Below are 24555 nucleotides of genomic sequence, written 5' to 3' on the forward strand. Positions count from 1 at the left end.
TACCTAATATATTTGATTCCTTTTTAGCTTCATCCGGCTTACAGATTATCTCATAGTCAACACATTGCACGTCCTTGCAGTAAAGTCCATTACAATTTTATATAATCAACTAGCAGAGAAGCTGAAGCATATTCCAGAGGAAGAACTAATTAGAATTTGGAGCACAAGTGAGCAGGACAAAGAAAGTGAATTGGAAAAGAAGGTAGATATTTAGGATATTTGTCACATTTTCCTTGAGGAATGGCAGAAATACATTTTAAAAATCTATGCATGTTCTTGGTAACATGTTATCTTGGCTTTTATGAAACTGTGCGATAATCCATATCAGTTTGGGGGGCTACACTCGGTAGCTACCATGTTTCCTCGTGCTGTCATTGCTCTATAAACTTAAGTGCTAAAATAAAGCTGAAGTAAAAATCAAGATTCTGGAGAAAGTCAACTAAAGAACCCACTGAGTTCCTCTAGCATTGTATTTTTTTGCTCAACATCTTAGCATCTGCAGTCTCTTGTGTCTCCATTAAAGAAGCTGCAGCCAAGATTAAAATGCTCAAGCATGTATACACTGTAATTGCCGGATGACTATTTGGAACTTTGGACGATGGATTGATTTCACAGTATTTTAATGTTAAAAATATTATTATCTCTGTCAATCACTTGCACAGGTTACTGCATCTAGTATTTACATGAGTAATGTCCTTGGAGAAGATGATGAGGATGAAGATTTAGATGAGGAAGATCTCAAGGCGAAAGCTCTTCAAGAGGAAGAACTTGCTTTAACACCAATGTTTATTGTAGACATGATTTTACTTTATAATGAGTTGCTGCTTCGGCCTGCCTTGGGGGAATTTGAGGTTTGTCAATAATAGTTAACTTCCAGCTAAGTAATTACATTTGTTTGTTTACTTTGTTGTGAACCTGAGAAACATGGTATTATCTTCATAATGAATTATTATTTCAAATGTCTTAAGATGTTATCCCACAACATTATGAAGTACAGTGGCCAGTATTTAACTCAAACTGTTAAAGATTAAAGATTAGCTTATTCAATTAGTTTTATTTGTCACATGTACATCAAAACAATGAAACATGCAATGAAATGTGCCATTTTTTGTCCTTGACCAACACACTTGGAATGTGCTAGAGGCAGCCAACAAGTGCTAGCTTCTGGCACCAACATGGCACACCTACCACAACTTACTAACCTTACCAATATGTCTTTGGAATATGGGTGTAAAATGGAGCACTAGGACAAAACCCACATCGTCATGGGGAGAACGTTCAAACACTTCACCAGTGGGAATTGAACCCCAGTCTTACAACTGGTGTTGTAAAGCATTGTGCTAACCACGATGCCATCCTTCCAACTAAAGATTTAACCAGTGATGCTACTGTGCATCTTTCTGCCCTTCAAGCTAAAAATTTTATGAGCTCAGAAATCAGTTTTGCACAAAGGAAAAAAGGAACAATACGCTCAAATTAATATAAATAAATATATTCCAGAAATTTTCTGAAGTATAAATAGGAATAAATTAAATGCATCTCGTGTCATGTTTATTTGACTTTGATTCATGTGTTTTGTTTGTCAGGTTGGGATTTCAGATATTGTCCTACAAATGCAGGCAGTTGTCCTCTCCATAACCAATCTTGTGTCTGACTCATACTTTAATGCCTTTACCAGTCCAATTATCAATAAAAAAGTTGAAGAAAAAACTTGTGGTGAGGGACCAAACCTGGCAGACATCCTTGAAGATGACAAATACATGATAGAAACCATCCAGAAGATAATGGTATGATCTATTTTATGCATTCACTGTTAATCAATATATGTTAACCATTAAAATCTCCAAGTTTAGTGTAGCAAGTGTGATTTAAAGTACATCTATTAATTCTTGAATTTCAAACCTATTAAGGATTTAATACTTTGATTACAAACCCTGAATATCCCATTCATTGCAGGATCATTGTATTCACTATACTGTTGTGTACCAGATATATTCTCATGTGGAAGAAGGATAATTGCAAGTTTGAATTGTCACTGACACACTTACTACTAACCCGTTTTAGCAAGTTTGGTAGATAATTTGGAATAGCCTTTCTCAGTTGGTATACTTTTATTGGTAAAGACCATAACCAAGAGTAATGGGGACTAGTATTTAGAGTCATATGTTATATAACCTGCAAACAAGCCTTTCAGCACATCCCAACAGTGCCATCTAGGGCTAGTCCTATTTATCTGCATTTGGCCCATATTCCTCTAAAGTTTTTCTATCCATGAACCTGTCCAAATGTCTTTTGAATGTTGTTGTTATACCCACCTCTACCACTTCCTCTGGCAGGTTGTTCAATATAGATTACCATCCTCTGCAGAAAAATAAATAATATTAACAAATTATATTGCCTAACTTGCTATGCTGTTTGACATTTTTGTAATCAAATTTGGACTTTCAGATGGAATAATATAAATCTAATATTTTGTTGGCATTTATCTATTAAGTTAATATCAATGTTACCTTACTTTTTGTCACCTAGAAACATAAACAGAAACTAGCACTTTCTCTAAGAAATCTATCAAGAGGGAATGATATAATCCAATGTTTTTAGCCTTAGATTCCTACAACAGAAATACGAAGGTGCAACAGACATTTGACTTGCAATAGACCAAAAAGACAGCAAAAAGCCTGCCAGGGGGAAATTCAATAGATAGAAGGCACATGGAAATTTACGTTTATGAAAATGTCTCACATTGTTAAAGGGCTTTACTGAACTCACTTTGCCATTGAGGAGCTCAAAAGAAATCTTGCTTTTCTGGAGTTGAAGCTATATTAAGTATGTGGCTTAGAGAATAGATCAGTTGACTAAGAGAACCAAAGCTGGATAGCAGCTCTTGACTTGAAAATCATAGAAGCATAGAAAACCTATAGTACAATACAGGCCCTTCAGCCCACAAAGTTGTGCCGAACATGTCCCTACCTTAGAAATTACTAGGCTTACCTATAGCCCTCTATTTTTCTAAGCTCCATGTACCTATCCAAAAGTCTCTTAAAAGACCCTATCATATCCACCTCCACCACCGTTGCTGGCAGCCCATTCCACTCACTGACTACTCTCTGAGTAAAAACCTTACCCCTGACATCTCCTCTGTACCTACTCCCCAGCACTTTAAACCTGTGTCCTCTTCTGGCAACCATTTCAGCCCTGGGAAAAAGCCTCTGACTATCCACATGATCAATGCCTCTCATCATCTTATACACCTCTATCAGGTCATCTCTCATCCTCTGTCACTCCAAGGAGAAAAGGCCAAGTTCACTCAACATATTCTCATAAGGCATGCTCCCCAATCCAGGCAACATCCTTGTAAATCATTCAAGGTTATCTGATAGGCCAGACTACTATTTAACTTGGAGTTTGAGCAAAGGACCAGAAGGTTTAGTTCTGACAGGATTTTGATCATTGGTGGTCAATAGTCAGTGAATGAAGTCAATGGTCAAGGGTTGCACCAATGATAGTCAGAGAAACAATCAGGTTTCAGATAATTGGGAGGTCAGTAATATCAGGTGTTTTGATTGGATTAGGTAGGGAGCTTCGCAGGCAAATTTGGGCAGCTGGTTGTCAATCAGCTTTAAAACATAAGCTAATGCAGGCATTTTGAAGGTGTGACCCATGGAAGACAAAGGGGATACTGTGGAAATACTCTTTTGATAACAAATGTGTTTGTGCATTCAGTCATTGGGCTGGAGATTATCGATTGAACCACAATGCATACCAGCCCAACGGCTTGATTGAAACCACAATAGTGGGTAACAATCTAGGATATCTAGAACTGCCAACAGTCAACTGCAACACAGGTATTGAAACTGACTATCAATTGCATATGAATATTTGAGGCAGTTGGTCCACTAAATATGGCATAAAAATGACCAAAGACCTTTACATCTAGATGTAAACATTGCAGGAGCCAGTAACCTGAAATAAAAGAGAAGATACTGGAAATACTCAGCAGATCATATAGCATCTAAGAAGGGGGAAACAGAGTTAACATTGCAGGTTGATGTCTTTTCATCAGAACAGAAAACAGTTAAAGATTTTTTAAAAAACTTTTAAAAAGTTTTAAATTACAGAGGAAGGGCGGGAGACAGAATAGAGAAAATTGTGTTATATTAGGATGGAAACCTGGAGAGATTAATGGTAAAACCTATCACTACATCACTGACAAGATCTGGGTAATTTTAATCAATGATGCCATTATATTAATTTCAAAGCAGGATGGAGGATCAGTACATGGATGGTGTGATCAAGTGCCAGTAGAACTTTATCAAGGCACATAACTGCTGGGTAATGGTGGACTTTCTCCTGTTAGTGGTAGACTTTCCAGAGATGTGCTATGAAATTGGAACATAATCTATTCAAATGCATTTGTATGATCTGGAGTAGAAATACCAGTTAACTTTATAATACTAATGACAACTATGGTGAAACAACATTGTACTCTTTGTTTAAAGAGATAATTATTCTGTATAGTTCTCTGATTCAGTTATTAAAATGAAACTGCTATATAATTATACTTTGTTATTTGGATAATAATATTAATTGCAATTTTTCTTGCTAATATAATGCAATCAAAGTTAAAAATACTTTGGCTTTTTCATAAGTAGTTCAAGAATAAAATTAATAAAGAAAAAATGAAGAAATTATTTAACATAATTCTTGATACTAACCATAACTATTACGTATTTTAAAATTTTGACTCCATGATTGGTAAACTAATCTTGATGATAATATAAAATAAGTTCAGTGTCTTTTGGAAAAGTTGTTTGGAAGAATAAATATGGACTTTGCGATAAGACCTGTACTTATACTTATTACATCTATGTTTTGAAAGAGTATATTGAAAGTTATAGATAAGTACAAGTGTGGACTTTCTGACAAGGAATATGTATGGATATTGTGGATAAGCATTACATTGGAGCAGAACAAATAATTATTAGGCAGGAACTTTAGTCCCTAAGTAAAAAGATTAATGTTTGTTATCAAAACAGTATTTCCACAATATCCCATTTTCCTTCCATGGGTTACACCTTCAAAATACCTGCATCAGCTTGAATTTTAAAGACAAGCTGACTGACAACCACCTGCCCAAATTTGTCTGTGAAGCTCTTTACCTAATTGGGCACATCTGTTTTCATGTGAGTCCACATTGGACGTGTGGAAGGTGTTTAAAAATTAACTACGCAGTGTACAGGACAGATATGTTGTACCAAGAAGGAAGGACAAGGATGGTAAGGAAGGGATCCTTGGACTATGAAAGAGGTTGTGAATTTAGTCCAGAAGTAAAAAGAAGCACATCTAAGGATGAGGAAGCTGAAATCAAACAGGACCTTCGAGGATTATATAAGAGCTAGTAAAGAGCTCAAAAGGGAATCAAGAGAGAAAGGGGTGGCCAATGAAAAGTCCTTTGCAACTAGGATTAAAGAGAATCTCAATACATTCTACACCAACATTGAGAAGAGGATAACTAAGGATTAAGAAGGGAATATGTGCTTAGAAAAAGAGGATGTGGATGAAGTCCTAAATGAGTAAATTGTGTCAGAATTTACCAAAAGTAAGTAACTGGAGGTGAGATCAGAGCAAAGCCTCCTAAAATGCTAGGGCATTTTTAGAATAAGGAAGAGATCATGTTGAGTCTATTGAAGGTTGTCAAGGTGGATAAGTCCTTAGGGCCTGAAGGGTTATACCTCATGTTATTGGGAGACGTAAGAGATTAGATTTCTGGGTCCTTGTCCAAGATCCGTGTGTTCATTCAAGCAATAGGGGGAGTTCTAGGGGAGTGGTGGGTAGCAAGCTTCTGTCTGTTATATAAGAAGGGAAATGGGGATAGTGCTGTTAACTATAGATGAGTGAGTTTCACATCAATGGTAGCAAAGCTACTGGAGGATATTCTTAGGGATAGATTTATGAGCATTTGGAGAACCATGGCTAAACTAGGGACAGTCAACATAGTTTTGTGTGGGCAAAGTCTTGACTGAGTTTTTAAGGAGATGATGAAAGTGATTGATAACATTAGAGCTATGAATGTTATCTCCATGGATTTTATTAAAGTGTTTGGCAATGTCAATATGGTCACTCATTCATAGGTTTTACACAGTCTTGCCTGTCTTGCCTTTGATGTCAAAGCTCAAATTGCAACCCCCAGCTGTGCAGGTGAAATTAGGATAAAACTCCAGATAGGCTGGACAATTTTGGAAGGGACTTCATATGATCTGAGAATTTGCCAGAGGCTTTCCCTGTGTATGCTATTAAAAACCTTTTCAAAGTCCAAGAGATTCACATAGAGTTGTCTCTGACACTCTGTGCATTCTTCAATGCTGTTACGCAGTGTGAAGATCTAGTCGATAGCCTCTGTATCTCCTGAAGCCAGCTTGCTCTTTCCTCAAGCACACATCGACAGCATCTGTACTTTGTTGGACAATAACTTTGACAAAAATATTACTGACAAAAGTGTGATGCCCTGCCAGTTGTTGCAATCACTTAGTACTCCTTTCTTAGGGATCTGAACAGTAACTCCCTTTATCCAGTTTGTGAGTACTTGCCTCGTTCCCAGATTATAGTAAACAGTGGTTGCAGGATGGCTGCTGCAACTTTTGGTTCAACTTTGAACAGTTCAATTTTCAAAATGTCCCGTGCTTGAGCTTTGCTGTTCTTTAATGATTTAATCGCAGCAAAAATCTCTTCTTTCTTGGGTGGATCTGTGTTGATATTGGGGTCCTCTGCTGCCTCTTGTATGTCAGGTTCTTCAATCAGTGATGGTCTTCTCTGTAATTCTCTAAAATACTTTGTACACCATGCTTCTTGCTCTTTTTCAGTTGCCAAAAGCAGACTCTTCTTATCTCTGATGGGACCACTGCAAATTTCTGCATACCAATTTTGAAATCCTCTATCTATTTCCATGATCACCTGGATTAGCTGCTGGTTCAGCCTCCTTTGCAAGAACTTCCATGTAGACTCTCTTATCCTTTCTTACAAGACTCTTCACTTTCTTGTTAGCTTCACTATATGCCAGTTGAAGTTTCACCTTAATTCATGTTAACTTTGTGTCTAACACTTTCTTCTTAATTTTCTGTTTTTCTTTTAAGGCTGTCCATGTTTGCTCCTGTATCCATTCTTGGTTTTTCTTTTCACCTCTGTATCCTAGACAAGCCTCGCTGTTTTCCTTGAAGACCGAGGCAATCTGTTTTCACATTTTGTCCTTCCTGTCTACTGATGCATCCTCGTCAAGATCTTGTAAGGTCTGGAATCTGTTCTTTAGCTGAATAGTGAAGTCAGATCTCACACTGGTGCCCTTGAGCTTTTCAACATCAAAACGTCTTTGTTCATGTTTTCTGGTCCCAGTGCTTTTCAGCTTGAGTTTCATCACTGCTACAACAAGGTAGTGATCACTTCCTGTATGGGCTCCTCTCTTCTTTACATCCTGAAATGATCATCTTCACATACTATCGATCATTAAATGGTCAATCTGGTTCTTGTTGCTTCCATTGGGTGAGCACCATGGCAGTTTGTGGATTTCACGATGTGGAAAGAGGGTCCCTCCTATGACCAGATTGTTCATGGCACAGAATTCCTCCAGTCATGAATAACACTGTTATTCATCATTCCACATTCATGTGTGCCCATGACTCTTGTGAAGTGTGAGTTGTTATTTCCCACTCTGGCGTTTCGATCTCCCATGATGATGATTATGTCATGGCATGTTGTTAACTCTACTTCCAATTGCAGCTGTTTGTAGAAAACATTCTTTTCTTCAATGTCACTATTGTTAGTTGGAGCATAGCACTGGATCAGTCATATTCACTTGCTTCCCTTTCAGCCTGACTCTTGTCAGCCTACTTTTGATTGATTTCCATCTTCCTTTCCTGGGTATAAAACTGTTACAGAGTTGCTGCCTTCAGTCTACCAGGTCCTGTATATCTGCTTTCACTGATGCCCAGCATATGTACAGTTTTCGTAATGGTATATTTCTGCAGTTATTTGTGCTAACTTGCCAGTGTTGTGCCTGGTTCATACGTTCCAAAAGCCAATTTTGGTCTTGGTCTTGATGGTGTTCAGGGCTTCCTTCATCATGTGAGTAGCTTCCTTTCGGTTTTCACTGCTTTCAGTCATGCAAATTCTAGGTTGAGTCTCAGGAATACCGTCACACACAGATAAAGGATTATTCATTGCGATGTTTGTAACTTTTTTTTGACCAGTCAAGGTTGTTAGGCCTGAGCTGAACCCTAGAACCTGGAGGACCGGTGGACCACTCTTAGTCTGACTCTACCCTTTGACCTGTTTGGCATGGGTGACCCTACTAAAACTCAAAGCACAAGGCCCTGACTCTAGTCAACATAGCTCTCTGGGTCATTGAGGCACGCCTCCAAACCATACAACAAGGTTGTGGTCCTCTTGGAGGCAAGGCTGTGTGATGTCAAGGATATCAGCGAGGCAAGGATATGTGCACATGTGCCGGTCGTGCATGCAGCCTGTTACAGTCGCTCTGTCTAGTTTTCTTACTTTTCTTACTTTTTAAACTTTTGTAACTCAGGTTATTTGTTGTATTTTTTTTACACGGTAACACATTGAAGCTGCACCCTCTCTAACATGCTGGTGGAGAGAGTTTTATTTGGGTTTTTAGGAAATAGTTACATTCAGACACGTCGCATTAGCGTGGCAGCAGTATGGTCGCATTGTTTATTCCAGGGACCAGCTGATTGCGCTTATGCCGGCCGGTTTAGTGAACAGAGCGGCGGACACCCCTGCTGAAATCTGGAGGAAAACACACAGAGGATGCAGAGGGGGATCAAAAAGGCGAGGAAAGAGGACCGGGTCGAGACAACAGAGGCTTATGGAGAAGAGAAGTTATAAGCCGTGTCTCCCCTCTCTCATTATGGGCAATGTGAGATCGCTAGGCAATAAAATGGACGAGTTGACGGCACTTGTCAGGAGTCAGAGAACATTTCGGGAGAGCAGTGTTATGTGCTTTACTGAAACATGGCTGCACGAGGACATACCCGATCAAAACGTTTCCATAGAGGGCTTCCATACCGTTCAGGCTGACTGGAATTGCACTGAGAGCGGTAAGCGTAAAGGAGGGGGGCTTGCTGTTCTGGTAAACAACAGATGGTGAAATCCTGGTCATATTACGATCAAGGAACGTGTTTGTAGCCTGGATATTGAACTTTTTTGCTGTTGGACTCCGGCCATATTATTTGCCAAGGGAAATCTCACATGCAATTGTGGTTGTTGTGTACATCCCTCCCTCTGCCAACCCAACGTCAGCGTGTAACATCATTTACACTGTCATAGCCAGATTACAAACCCAGCACCCGACTGCCCTCATTACCATCTCAGGTGACTTCAATCATGTTACCATGGCTAGAACACTGCCCAACTTCACGCAGTATGTGAGCTGTACAACCAGAGGGGAGAGGACTCTGGATTTGATGTATGCTAATGTTAAGGATGCATACCGCTCCTCTCCCCTCCCCCCATTGGGAAGGTCTGATCACAACCTGGTGCATCTAAAACCTTGCTATGTGCCTCTGGTGAAGAGTAAACCTGCAACCTCGAGGACAGTGAGGAAATGGTTGGAGGAGGCTTTTAAGGTGCTGCAGGGTTGTTTTGAGGTGACAGACTGGCAGGCACTCTGTGAGCCACATGGAGAGGATATTGATGCGCTCACAGAATGCATCACTGATTACATCAACTTCTGTGTGGACTGCAATGTTCCGACAAGGACTGTCATTTATTATTCAAATAACAAGCCATGGGTAACAAAGGACATTAATGACATCCTGAACGCTAAAAAGAGGACGTTTAGAGACGGAAATAGGGAGGAACTGAGGGCAATACAGAGGGACCTGAAAGCCAGGATCAGGAGGGTAAAGACAGGTATAGGAGGAAGCTTGAGTGGAAACTCCAGCAGAACAACATGAGAGAGGTCTGAAGGGGGATGAGGACCATCACTCGGTTCCGGCAAACTAGCAACAGAGGAGCTGAAGGCAGTGTAGACAGGACCAACGAACTTAACCTGTTCTTTAACAGATTTGACATTGTGGCCCCCGCCCATCCCCCACAAGTCATCTGTTGCGGCTCCCAACCAACACATATTCCACTCTCCCCTCCTACCCCTCCTCACAGTCCCCCACCCTGCTCTCATGACTATACCACTTCCCCACAGGAAACCACCACGGTGGGCTTCACAGCTGAACAGGTGAGAAGACAGCTGAAACATCTCAACCCAAGCAAGGCTGCAGTACCGGATGGTATCAGTACCAGGGTGCTCAAAGCCTGTTCCCCTCAGCTATGTGGAGTACTTCACCATGTCTTCAACCTAAGCCTGAGGCTCCGGAGGGTTCCTGTGCTGTGGAAGTGTCCTGCCTCGTCCCTGTGCTGAAGACGCTGCGCCCCAGTGGCCTCAATGACTACAGACCGGTGGCACTGACCTCCCACATCATGAAGACCTTGGAGAGACCCGTTCTGGAGCTGCTCCAGCCTATGGTTAGGCCACACTTAGATCCCCTCCAGTTCGCCTACCAGCCCCGACTAGGAGTTGAGGATGCCATCGTCTACCTGCTGAACCGTGTCTACACCCACATGGACAAGCCAGCGAGCACTGTGAGGGTCATGTTTTTTGACTTCTCCAGTGCGTTCAACACCATCTGCCCTGCTCTGCTGGGGGAGAAGCTGACAGCGATGCAGATGGATGCTTCCCTGGTATCATGGATTCTTGATTACCTGACTGGCAGACCACAGTACGTGTGCTTGCAACACTGTGTGTCCGACAGAGTGATCAGCAGCACTGGGGCTCCACAGGGAACTGTCTTGTCTCCCTTTCTCTTTACTATTTACACCTTGGACTTCAGCTACTGCACAGAGTCTTGTCATCAGAAGTTTTCTGATGACTCTGCCATAGTTGGATGCATCAGCAAGGGAGCTGAGGCTGAGTACAGGGCTACAGTAGGAAACTTTGTCACATGGTATGAGCAGAATTATCTGCAGCTTAATGTGAAAAAGACTAAGGAACTGGTGGTAGACCTGAGGAGAGCTAAGGTACCGGTGACCCCTGTTTCCATCCAGGGGGTCAGTATGGACATGGTGGAGGATTACAAATACTTGGGGATACGAATTGACAATAAACTGGACTGGTCAAAGAACACTGAGGCTGTCTACAAGAAGGGTCAGAGCCGTCTCTATTTCCTGAGGAGACTGAGGTCCTTTAACATCTGTCGGATGATACTGAGGATGTTCTATGAGTCTGTGGTGACCAGTGCAATCATGTTTGCTGTTGTGTGCTGGGGCAGCAGGCTGAGGGTAGCAGACACCAACAGAATCAACAAACTCATTCGTAAGGCCAGTGATGTTGTGGGGATGGAACTGGTCTCTCTGACGGTGGTGTCTGAAAAGAGGATGCTGTCCAAGTTGCATGCCATCTTGGAGAATATCTTTCACCCACTACATAATGTACTGGTGGGGCATAGGAGTACATTCAGCCAGAGACTCATTCCACCGAGATGCAACACAGAGCGTCATAGGAAGTTATTCCTGCCTGTGGCCATCAAACTTTACAACTCCTCCCTTGGAGGGTCAGACACCCTGAGCCAATAGGCTGGTCCTGGACATTTCCTGGCATTATTTACATATTACTATTTAATTATTTATGGTGTAACTGTAACGAAAACCAATTTCCCCCGAGATCAATAAAGTATGACTATGACTATATCAGTGATATTATTGAACTTGGTGATTGACTGGGTTATGAGGCAAATAAAAGATGAGAAGAGAGGCATTAGGTGGACTTGTCTCTACTTATACTGGTCTTCTCTACTTTAGAAGACCTTGACTCACGTTACTATCACTTTGAAACCAGCACATGCAAGAGAAAATTCGGTACCCGTATACCTTTGAAGGATTGGTTGGACTCAGTGTCAGCCAGAAAAGGACTGAGACTATGACCATCAATTTAGAGTCTCTTACTCCTGTCAAGGCATATGGCGTTGGGTTACCCAGCTCCAGCACATTCACCTGCCCGGGCAGCATCATTCGGCAGGATGGTAGGGTCAAGGATTGCATTCAGTGCAGACACGGCAAAGCTAGAAACTTCTTTGGATCAATGAGCAACATATGTGGATCAGCAAAATACAGTGTCAACACCAAGGTGAAGCTGTTCCAGAGCTGTGTTCTGTCCACACTCCAGAGTGGGTCAGAATGCTGGTGCATGACAGGGAACCGCCAAATTATTGTCAATCCACTCCATGAGCTTCTGGGAGATCCTTCACATTTTCCGGCCAAGGAAGATCTCCAATCATGGCTTACTTCAGTGTCACCAAGAGGACATGGCCACAATCATCATGAGGAAACGCTGGAGATGGATTGGGCATGTGATGAGAAGAGAGGCCAATTCGATCAACAACACAGCACTTCATTGGACCCTTGAAGGGCAGAGGAAGCGCAGGAGATCAAAGACAACTTGGCTTCTTACCGCAGAGGCAGAAATGAACTATACCTGGGGCACAATGGAGAAAATGGGCAAGGGCAGACACAGATGGAGGATCTTCATTAATGCCCTAAATGCCAGCAGCATAACAGGCAGTAATTAACTATTTAGAAGATTTAGATGCATGGGATCCACAGTGAATTGGCTTCTTGAATTTGGAAATGGTTTGCCCATAGACAAAGGTCACTGGTCAGTGAAGTTATTCTAACTGGAGGTCAGTGACTTCCACAGAGATCGGTATTGGGATCACTGTTGTTTATGATATAATTGACTTGGATGAAAATGTGGATGGTAGGTTGGTTGGTAAATTAGTGAGTTAGATGATACAAAGACTGATGCATTATAGATAGTGTAGAAGACCCAGGAAAAGATATTTGAGGAAACTTAAACAATACCTAATAATCATCTTGCTGCCTTTCTTCTGGTCCTGACTCTTTTTCATGGTTAGTTTGGAGCTTTGCTTGACAAAGAAGCCACATTGCTTCCCTACTTCAACTTAAGGATAAATTTGCAGAAAGAGTCATACAAATGCTATTTAAAAATTTAAAGATCTTACTGACTTATTGCACAATAAAATCATTGTCCACTATACCAAGTGAGAAAGGAGTGTGCAATTCAACAGCAACATTTTAGACATCCCAAGGCTGGTTTAGACAAACTCTATAAGATTTGCAATTATGGATTATTAAAACAACAGAAAAATGTTTGCACAATGTTTGCAATGCAAGTAAAGAAAGCCAAATAATGAGAACATTTTTATAGATACTTACATTCCCAAGGCCAATTTATACTTCTGCGTCAAATTGACGCCGTAGGTACGGCGTAGCCGCGTACCCTACACCATACCCTATGCTGTACTTTATGCCGTAGCCTGATGCGCACCTCCCCAAAAATGTAACTACGCATTGCGGCGATGCAGACCATAACAACTGTGATTGGTCTGCTTGGTAGCATTGCATTTCCTCCTACGCTGCAAAAGCTTCCCATTGGGCAACTGAAGAGCAGGGAAGGAACTCTGACTGCAATGCTTTCCATAAAGCCTTACAGACCTGTGAAATTATGGAGGACCCTGTGCTTGACGCCAGTTTGTAGCTAGCTGCTACAGCCTGTTGACTTCCACCTGAAGCTAAAACTCGAATGGTGATTGCCAGTCTCTGAGTATACTGTATGTACACTGATGTGAAATAAATGGTTGGAGACGATGAATCAAATTGTCAAATCTACCTGCTGACATCGGAAAATATTTGAAATGCATTTCCTCGTCCATGTCTCTCAGTGGCTGGGCAAGCACAGAAAATTCACCCTCCTTCAGTGTCAGGCGCCATTGTTTGAAGTTTGAGTTTCTTTATGTTGAGTTTCAACACGAAGAAACTCAACACAGTGGCATAGAAACCCCACCGCCAACTAGAGTTTTGGCGGTGAATTGCAGAGCGATGCAGACACAGCAATGCACAAGTATAAATGCTCACAACAGCGTAGGCCACTTGCGTAGGCTACTATGCAGGTATAAATCAGCCTTTAACATCCCTCCGTTTTGTTACGATTTCATAAATATTTATTTTATAATTTTCTTTTTCAGGAGTGTATTGAGGAGGGATATCGTGCAGCATTTACATTTGCAGAAATGTTTGAAACATTTCGGTTATGCTATCAGGAAAATGAAAGTCTCGATTTGAAAGCTATTAAGGAGGAGGATCATGGTATGTTTATCTGTGCCCTTTTTGGCTAATTCTGATATAAACCTAATTTGGTCTTTTAAATTTGAAATTGTACTAGAGTGTTGTGAAGCACAGGGGCTTTCAGAGATGTTTTAATTGTACCTGCTTCTCAGAATTCTTATGAAAAAAAACACATAGAATTTGGGTAACTACTTGAGGAAGGATTGAGAATTTCTGTAGATTTTGCACAGGGCTGTCAAACAAACTGTCAAGTGTGTGGCTGCTTTTTTCCTTGGTATTCTTTAATCACTTGGGGATATACTGGATAGTGGGGATGTCTATCAAAGATTGCAGTGGGATCTGGACCAGCTGGAAAAATGGGGTGAAAAATGGCAGATGAAATTTAATGCAGACAAATGTGAGGTATTATACTTTGAGAGGAGAAACCAGGGTAGGACTTACATGGTGAGCGTAGTAGGAGTGTGGTAGAATAGAAGGAGCCGGGAATACAGATCCATAATTCCTTGAAAGTGAAGTCACAGGTAGATAAGGTCATAATGAGAGGTTTTGGCACATTGAATTGAACTAAATTGAATCGACTTTTATTTCTTACATCCTTCACATACACGAGGAGTAAAAATCTTAACGCTATATCTCTGTCTGAATGTGCAATGTGCAACTTATAGTAACTTGTAATAAATAGTATGTACAACAGGACAGTCAAAATAGCATAGAACTATAATTGCATCAGGGCAAATTAGTCAATCTGATGGCCTGGTGGAAGAAGCTGTCCCGGAGCCTGTTGGTCCTGGCTTTTATGCTGCAGTTCCGTTTCCTGGATGTTGGCAGCTGGATTAGTTTGTGGTTGGGGTGACTTGGGTCCCCAATGATCCTTCAGGCCCTTTTTATGCACCTGTCTCTGAAAATGTCTTGAGTAGTGTGAAGTTCACATCTACAGATGCGCTGGGCTGTCTGTACCACTCTCTGCAGAGTCCTGCAATTGAGTACAGTTCCCATACCAGGCAGTGATGCAGCCAGTCAGGCTGCTCTCAATATAAAGACCTTAGGATTTGGGGACTCATGCCAAACTTCTTCAACCATCTGAGGTGAAAGAGGCGCTGTTGTGCTTTTTTCACCAACTAGCCAGTACGTACAGACCACGTGAGGTCCTTGGTGATGTGTATACTGAGGAACTTAAAGCTGTGCAAAATTATGACGGGTATAGAAAGGGTAAATGCAAGCAGGCTTTTATCACTTAGGTTGGCTGAGACTAGAACTAGAAGTCATGGGTTAAGGGTGAAAGGTGAAGTGTTTAAGGGGAACCTGAGGGGAAACTACTTCACTCAAAGGGTGGTGAGAGTGTGGAATGAGCTGCCAGGAAAGTAGTAGATACGTGTTCTATTTCAACCTTCAAGAGAAATTTAGATACTACATAGTTGTGAGGGGTATGGAAGACTACGTTTCTGTGCTGTCTCAATGAGTATAGCAGACTTTGCTGAGTGTGGCACCAAGGAGTCCTTGTGATACTGAAGTCGACAGTGATCATGTAGAAATGTTTCCACTAAATGAATTCATATATGGCTCAGAGGAACATCCTGCCTAGCCTGTGGCGTTTAGATTGAAGCAGCAGGCCTGGCAAAGACCTTGCTGCCCTGGCCCGCTGGCAGCCCTCCCCTAGATTGTCTGGGATTGGTCGTTCTGCTGGACAGCTGTCGCCTACCTGGTCCGTCATGAGTGTAACTTGTCAGAGGCTATTTAGAGCTGCCAGTGATCCACCAATCATCTGGGGGGGGGGTATTGTTAAAAGTTTAAGATTAGGACTTTGTTGTAGAGGTTCCTAGACAATATACAGTAATGGGCTGATAATTAGGAAGTAGCAATCATACCACTAAAATACTAGTTAACGACCATCTCCAACAAGAGAGTGTAATCATCCTACCAGAACATTCAATTGTTTTGCCATTACTGAATGCTCCATCATCAACATTTTGATTATATCATAACTGGGCAATTTTCGATGAGGTGGTTACACCAGACAGCATGAATGTAATTACAATTTGTTTCAGAGCATACATAAATCTTCAACACTATCACTGGATATTGTCAAGGACTGTAGCTTGTGCTGTATATAATGCAATCAGCCTTTTCTTGATAACACATAGGAAGAATTGACTAACTACCAACTCCAGTAATTCTGGTGATCACAGGAGAAGGATGAATTAGATTAGATTGTGAGGACACACAGTCCTCTTTTATTGTCATTTAGTAATGCATGCATTAAGAAATGATAAAATATTCCTCCAGTGTGATATCACAGAAACACAGGACAGTCCAAGACTGAAAAACTAACAAAAACCACATAATTATAGCATATAGTTACAACAGTGCAACAATACCATAACTTGATGAAGAACAAGTCATGGCACAGTAAAAAAGTTCAAAGTCTCTCGAACATCCTACATCTCATGCAGACGGGAGAAGGAAGAAAACTCTCCCTGCCATGCCCGACCACAGTCCGACTCTGAGATGTCCGAAAACTTCGAGCTCTGATCGATGAATTGAATGATTTACTCAGTGCTACTAGCTGAAGTTGCTGAAAAATATTTCAGCCTTGTTATTTTCAGTTGAATGCTAGAAGGAATATTTATGGAACCTTGCTCTCATGTTCCAAAACCAACATATCTTTCCTTAGATGCAGTATCCTTCTGGAAAGGATCTACCCAAAGCACAATAGAAGTGTTAAGATATTCCTGTTTCTTTGAGTGACAAACCAATCAGTCTATAAGCCCCAATTTTGTGCCTGTTCACAAACCTTTAGTTATTACCAGGTTTTTGTTTCCTGAACTTCGAGTATGATCCATCCATCTTACTAAATTCAAAATGCATTGTTTCATATTCCATTATGTTGAATTTCATCAGCTTAGGTTTTTCTATTCACTTATGCTATCTTTATACTTCACCTTTCTGCTCTCATCGACACAATGAACAATGCCAGCTAATTTAGAGCCATCAGCAAACTTGGATCTATGGCCAAATAACTTAACATCCTGGTCATCTGTAAGTGTTGTAAAAATTAATGGCCCCACAAATACTTGAGTGCCAATCTTGAAATTTTTGAACATATCTGTTATCCATTGCTTTTAATTTCACAACTAATTTTTTATTTAAGACAATAGGCTCATTCCAGTTTTATCTACTTGCATTTTTTATGAAAGGTTATCCTATAGAATCTTGTTGAATGCCATCTGGAAATCCACATTGTACCATTTCAGATCGTTGACAAAATTGTGGTGAGTGCGCATGCAACCAACCGATTGCGTGGTGAATTGATTGGGCCTCTTACCTGTGGGAGGCATTCTCTTTTGGGCACAGGCTTTCATCTCTGTGGGCCCGATTCATAGCTCCTGTGCTGTAAGTTGCCCATTGTGTGCTGTGCTAACATGACCCAGTAGAAACATTTGATTATGCTACTTCATTGTATTTATTGTTTCACGCATACATTTCATTTTGGCAACGAGGATCAAAACAAGAATTTTGGGCTGCAGCTATGGAAAAACTGACCAGTGGAACCTGACTGCAATGGAATAAAATCTTCCTGGAAAACATCCAATTCTATTACTTTTAACACCAATGGCAAAGCTGGAGGAAGCAGTAAAACTCAAGTTGCACCACATTCGGGCAGAAAATACTCCAATGCTCTGTACACAGAATGAAACTGAACTGACAGAACACATTTGAGGCTTTGGTCAATGTTTGGAGGTTTCAGAACAATGTCTTAACAGCATTCTTCAGGTTCTCACAACTGCTGACAGACCCTTGACAAAAACGTAGATGATTTCATCACAAGATTAACCCTAGTCTCTCCCATGAGTGCTTTTCTCCAGTGTCCTATTGGTGGAATGACATGTTGGATTGCCAGGAATTGTACCATCAATTTGCAGGACATGTCGGTCAGGATCTTGGACTATATATTTTTTTTTTGCTAGCTATTTTGAATATGCTGTGTATGTTTTGCACCTTGGCCCCAGAGGAACACTGTTTCATTTGGCTGTATCCATGAATGGTTGAATGATAATTAAACTCGATTTGATTTTGCTTTGTTAGCAGCACAGGAATGTAAGTACAAAGAAATTCCCCTGAGCAAATTTGAAGAAGCAATGCTTATCCAAGCTTTGTTCGTTGGAATCCAATATAGGAGAAAACAGGAGAGCCTCCTGACCGAAAAGCACTATCTGTCCTAGGACAAAGCATGATCCACAGATTCAGCCACTCCCATTACCACTGATTCAAACTGTACTGTTGGTGCAAGATCCCCTTCCTGAACATCAGAATCAGAATCAGGTTTAATATCACCGGCTTATGTCATGAAATTTGCTAACTTAGTGGCAGCATTACAATGCAATACAAGATATTATAGAAGAAAATAAATAAGTAAATCAATTACAGTAAGTAATTTTATGTATATTATGTAGTTAAATTAAAAATAGCACAAAAACAGAAATAATATAAAAAAAATGAGGCTGTATTTGTGGGTTCAGTGTCCATTTAGAAATTGGATGGCAGAGGGGAAGAAGCTGTTCCTGAATCACTGTGTGTCTGCCTTCAGGCTTCTGTACCTTTTTCCTGATGGTAACGATGAGAAGAGGGCATGTTCTGGGTGATGAGGTCCTTAATGATGGATGCTGCCTTCCTGAGGTACCGCTCCTTGAAGATGTCTTAGAGACTACAGAGTACCTGTGATGCAGCTGACTAATTTTACAACTTTCTGCAACTTACTTCAATCATGTGCAGTAGCAGCCCCCCCATCATACCAGACAGTGATGCAGCCTGTCAGAAGACTTTCCACAGTACATCTGCAAATGTTTTTCGTGACAAACCAAATCTCCTCAAACTCCTAATGAAATATAGTTGCCGTCTTGCCTTCCTTATAGCTGCATCAATAGATTGGGACCAGATTAAATCCTCAGAGAGCTTGGCATCCAGGAGCTTGAAATTGCTCACTCTCTCCACTTCTGATCCCTTTATGAGGATTGGTTTGTGTTCTCTCATTTTACCCTTCCAGAAGTCCATATGCCAATGTCTGACAGTGGATACCGACCCACAGGCTTCAGTCTCCACAGAGATCAATTAAGCCTCCTTAGTGATGCCATCACTGTAGGGAAAGTCATGCCCAATAATCCAATTGCAAGTATTAAAAGACAGTATAACTGTTCTGTCAGAAGTTAGGACATCCCGTGAAGGCATGCTTCGCTAAGCAACACGTCATGAGAAAATGGCAGAATTCAACCATCAACTCCACGCAAAGAGATGGCTGGAGTGAAGAAGTGGGCACTCTTTTCCAAATCCATGACATGGGCCAGCAAAACCAGTCTCCTTACTTGGTTACAGTTACAGTGGAGAATTTGCCCATGAAATTTGAACTGGATGTAGGTCAGCCCTCACTTTGGTAAGCAATTTATCCTTGCGCCAGATTCCAAAATTACAACTACTGAACTCGATGTTCCTCAGCAATGCTGAAGATAATGTGGACATGCATGGAGTGTTTACGGCAAAACTGGTTCACCATGGGGACCTGTTTCACTCACCCATGCATATCGCCAGGGGGGAGCAATAACTTAACCTGCAGGGCAGAAATTTGATTATAAAGATGCCATCAGTGATGTCCTGCATTGGAAGGAACCCTGCAATGAATTCTTTATTACAAAAGCATCAGCAGATTTTCAACCAGCCAAAATTTTACAAGGTTTGTCCAGTACCATGTGCAGTAGGCCCAAAGGTAAAAGAAGAAATTGACCAATTACAGAGAGCAGATGTGATACAGTTGACCATGCAGGAGCTTGCATGCCTCAGCGACCTGGAGAGCTATGTTGGCTGGAGTCAGGGCTTTATGTTTTGGCTTTTGGTAGGGTCATCCATGCCTAAAAAGTCAAAGGGTAGAAATCAAACTAAGAGTGGTCCAGTAGTCCTCCAGTTTCTTTGCACCTCTGATTTTTGAATTTTCTCCCTGTTTAGAAAATAGTCCATGTCTTTATTCCTTCCACCAAATTGCATGACCATAAACTTTCCTACATTTTATTCCATCTGCCATTTCTTTGCCCATTTTTCTAATGTGTCTTATCCTTTTGCAGACTCCCTGCTGCGCCAACACTCCCTGTCCCTCCGCCTACCTTCGTATCGTCTGCAGACTTGGCCACAAAGCCATTGATTCTGTCATCCAAATCACTGACGTATAACATAAAGCAGTCCTAACACCACCCCTGTGGAACACCACTGGTCACTGGCGGACAACCAGAAAAGGCCCTCTTTATTCCCATTCTTTACTTCCTGCCAGTCAGCCAATCTTTAATCCATTCTAGTATTTTTCCTGTAGTACCATCTTGTTAAGCAGACAAATGTGTGGCACCTTGTCAAAGGCCTTCTGAAAATTGAACATCATGTGCCTCCAAGTACACCGAAACCTCATCCTTAATAACAGACCCCAACATCTTCCCAACCACCGAAGTCAGGCAAACTGGTCTATAATTTCCTTTCTTTTGCTCCCTTCCTTCTTAAAGAGTTGAGTGACATTTACAATTTTCCAGTCTTCCAGAATCTAGTGATCCTTGAAAGATCATTACTAATCCCCCCACAATCTCTTCAGCTATCTCTTTCAGAACCCTGGGGTGTAGTCCATTTCAGCTTCCCAAGCACCTTCTTGTTGTTGGCATATATGAGGAAACTGTAGTGACCAAATTAAGGACTCATATACTTGCCCTAACGGCACTTTGTGCATTACTGTGATATTCTGGTGCTGTTGCAACTTATTTTCTGCTACTTATCTATTTAATACTGTTTTTCTATTACTGTCTTGTTTTTATCTACCGCTTTATTTAATTGCCTGAGGGGAAGCCAAACAGAGTTTCATTGTACCTATGTATAATTACAATAAAGATCATTCAATTCAATTCAAAGTGAGTGATCACAGGGAGAACAAGCAAACTCAATACTGACAGCACTAGAAGTCTGTGAATATACTTCACTGTAGCTGTGAAGTAGCAACTCTTCTAGTTGTGCCACTGTGCTGCTCTACAAAGTAGCTTTGATTAAGCCTGAAACTTCATGATTTTCAGTCTTTGGAAATTATGAAGGCTGGGTGATTTTTCTGAATTTTGATGTTTATTTCAGCATGCCTGCTTTTACCTTTATATTTTCTGTAAATTAATCATTTATGAGTATTTTAAAAAATTCTTCATATGTTTTGGTGTTGTGCAGGTGTATGCTGCTCCCTCTCCCTCTCTCTCTCCACCCCCTCCCAAAAAAAAGTAATAGAAGCAGGATAATCATTTGGCTCCTTGTGACTACTCCATTTTAAAATTAGATCATGGCTGAGTTTTAGTTTGATGCCACTTTTTCTTAATTTCTTTAAAGTCCAACAATGTTTCGACTTCTGTCTTGACAATGCTTGGTATCTGAATTTCCATGGCCCTCTAGTGTACAGAATTTCAAAGGTTCACTATTCTTAAGGTTTAGAAATTTCATCTCACCTTGGTCCCAGATAGCTGACTTCTTTCATTTGAAATAGTTCAAAACATCCCAGTCAAGGGAAACATCAACCTTATCTGCCCTATTAGCATTTCAGTCTGGCAAACTTCTATTCCAGTTCTGCTCTTTAAGGTATAACCTTCTTTGCAGAGGAAGAAAAGATCAATTAAGATAAATGATGACAAATGATATCCACATTTTCCAGGTATGTTCTCACCAATACAATTAGAACAAACTATAATGCAATTGCTTTCTATACTGGATATAAACTTTAAGTGAGTTGTGAATGAGTTCCTAATCAGCGCCCCAAACATTCCTCAGAACCTCTATGTTTTAAAATCCTCAACAATTTTAACTTAGTTCTTTCTCATAGACTGATATCTTTTCCCTTTCAAGTGTTTATCCAATTCCTTTTCTAAAGTCACACTTAATCTGCCTGTTGCATTCTTGTAGGGTGTGTATTTAAGAGCTTAACAACTTTTTTCTTGCTAAATACAATACTGTGAATTCTGGCAGAGGAAACAGTTTCTCCCATGTACTTTATCAAAACCACTAAATATTAATTTCCTCTTTAAACCTATTCTGTAATGAAGAAAAGAATAAAAAATTAATCTAACTTCTGCACGTTATGGGATTTTTCCTATCTGAATTTGAATCTGCAGATTGGTAACATGTATACAAATGTTTTATGTTAAAAGTTTCCTTAATTCAAATTTTATTTGTGTTATTTGTTAATGTTGGAACATAAAATATAGTGTTTACCTTTAATTCAGATATCTATTTCTTTGTGAGTTGGCTGGAGAAATACCACAAACAACATGAGGATGCTGTCAGCATTAAGCAGAATAAAAAATTAGGATTGTTGCTAATCAACAACACCTCTCTGAAGGAGAAATTAATTCCATCACCTCTGCTGTGTCTGGAGGTAAACACTGGCCTTTATCATCATTTATTTAATGTCTCTTAATGATATGCATTTGGTGAATCATGCAGATTTAGGTTTTCTGCTGCAGCATTTGAGTAAAAGTGAATCAAAGTGATTAGTAGGTAATGTGAACAAACATCCTTTCACCAAAATGTAGGACCATTAGATCCTTCCTTCCTTTCAATTTGCTTATATATATATACATAGAGAGAGAGAGTTTTTTAACTTTTCATGAGATTAGATGAAATAATACTTTCAGCCAGCAAGACCGGAGTCATAAACAATTGAAAATCTGCAGATGCTGGAAATCCAAACAACACACACAAAATACTGGAGGAACTCAGCAGGCCGGGCAGCATCAATGGAAAAAAGTACAGCTGATGTTTCAGGCCTTCGGCAACCTTTCGGCAGGACTGGAGAAAAATAGCTGAGGAGTAAATTTAAAAGGTGTGGGGGGGGAGGGTTGTTAGAGAAACACCAGGTGATAGATGAATCTTGGTGGGGAGGTATGAAGTAAAGAGCTGATTAGTGAAAGAGGCAGAAGGCCATGGAAGAAAGAAAAATGGGGGGAAGAGCACCAGAGGGAGGCACTGGGAGGGCAAGAAGATAAGGTGAGGGAGGGTAGGGGAGATGGGAAATGGTGAAGTTGTTGGGGGGTTGGGAGGCATTACTGGAAGTATGAGAAATTGATGTTCATGCTATCAGATTGGAGGCTACCCAAGCAGAATATAAAGTGTTGTTCCTTCAACCTAAGTGTGGCCTCATCGTGACAGTGGAAGAGGCCAGGGGTGGACATATTGGAATGGGAAGTGGAATTAAAATCAGTGGCCACTGGGAGATCCCACTTTTTCTGGTGGACAGAGAGTAGATGCTTGGCGAAGTGGTTTCCCAATCTATGATGGGTCTCCCCGATGATGGGTCTCACTGATATACAGGAGGCTACACTGGAAGGACTGTTTTGGGTCCTGAATGGTAGTGAGAGAGGAGATGTAGCACTTATTCCATGGACTGTCACAGCTACCTGGACTATACCTCAGCCCACCCTGCTACTTATAAAAACGCCATTCCCTTTTCTTTTAGAATGAGGCTTTTCACTCCAGAACAAAGGCGATGTCTCCTTTTTTCAAAGAAAGGAGCTTCCCTCCTCCACCATCAACACTGACCTCAACTTCATCTCTTCTATTTCATGCACATCTGCTCTTGCCCCATCCTCCTGCCACCCTACCAGGGATAGGGTTCCTCTTGTTCTCACCTACCACCCCAATGGCCTCTGTATCCAGCACATAATTTTCCAAAACTTCTGCCATCTCCAATGGGATCCCACCACCAAACATGTCTTTCCCTCCCGCCTCACTCACTGTTTTCCACAGGGATCGCTCCCTACATGACTCCCTTGTCCATTCATCCCTCCCCACTGATCTCCCTCCTGCCACTTATTCTAAACCTCCTCCCTCACTACCATTCAGGACCCTAAACAGTCCTTCCAGGTGAGGCGACACTTCACCTGTGAGTCTGTTGGGGTCATATGCTGTGTTCGGTGCTCCCGTTATGGCCTCCTGTATATAGGTGAGACCCGCTTTAGATTGGGTGACTGCATCGCTGAGCACCTACGCTTTGTCTGCCAGAAAAAGCGGGATCTCCTAGTGGCCACCCATTTTAATACCACTTCCCTTTCCCATTCTATGTCTATCCATGGCCTCCTCCACTGTCATGATGAGTCCACACTTAGGTTGGAGGAACAACACCTTATATTCCATTTGGGTAGCCTCCAACCTGATGGCATGAATATCAATTACTCAAACTTTCAGTAAAGCCTCCCATGCCCACCCCCTTCATCATTTCCTGTCCTCTTTACTCTCCCTCACCTTATCCCCTTGTCTGTCCATTGCCTCCCTTTGATGCTCCTCCCCCTATTCTTTCTTCCA

At 41.1% G+C, this 24555-nt stretch overlaps 1 protein-coding gene across 1 annotated transcript in view; it reads left to right on the forward strand.

The window, feature by feature from the left end:
- Positions 1–24555, forward strand: part of dnah6 (dynein, axonemal, heavy chain 6) — a 402938-nt gene that overhangs the window by 52165 nt on the left and 326218 nt on the right. The window contains exons 10-14 of the mRNA XM_063047640.1: positions 28–167; positions 706–851; positions 1587–1787; positions 14106–14226; positions 22479–22630. Of these exons, the coding sequence (XP_062903710.1) occupies positions 28–167; positions 706–851; positions 1587–1787; positions 14106–14226; positions 22479–22630 (760 nt within the window). The remainder of the gene's footprint in view (positions 1–27; positions 168–705; positions 852–1586; positions 1788–14105; positions 14227–22478; positions 22631–24555) is intronic.

This window comes from Mobula hypostoma, chromosome 5 (assembly GCF_963921235.1).
Source record: "Mobula hypostoma chromosome 5, sMobHyp1.1, whole genome shotgun sequence".
Lineage (NCBI taxonomy): Eukaryota > Metazoa > Chordata > Chondrichthyes > Myliobatiformes > Myliobatidae > Mobula > Mobula hypostoma.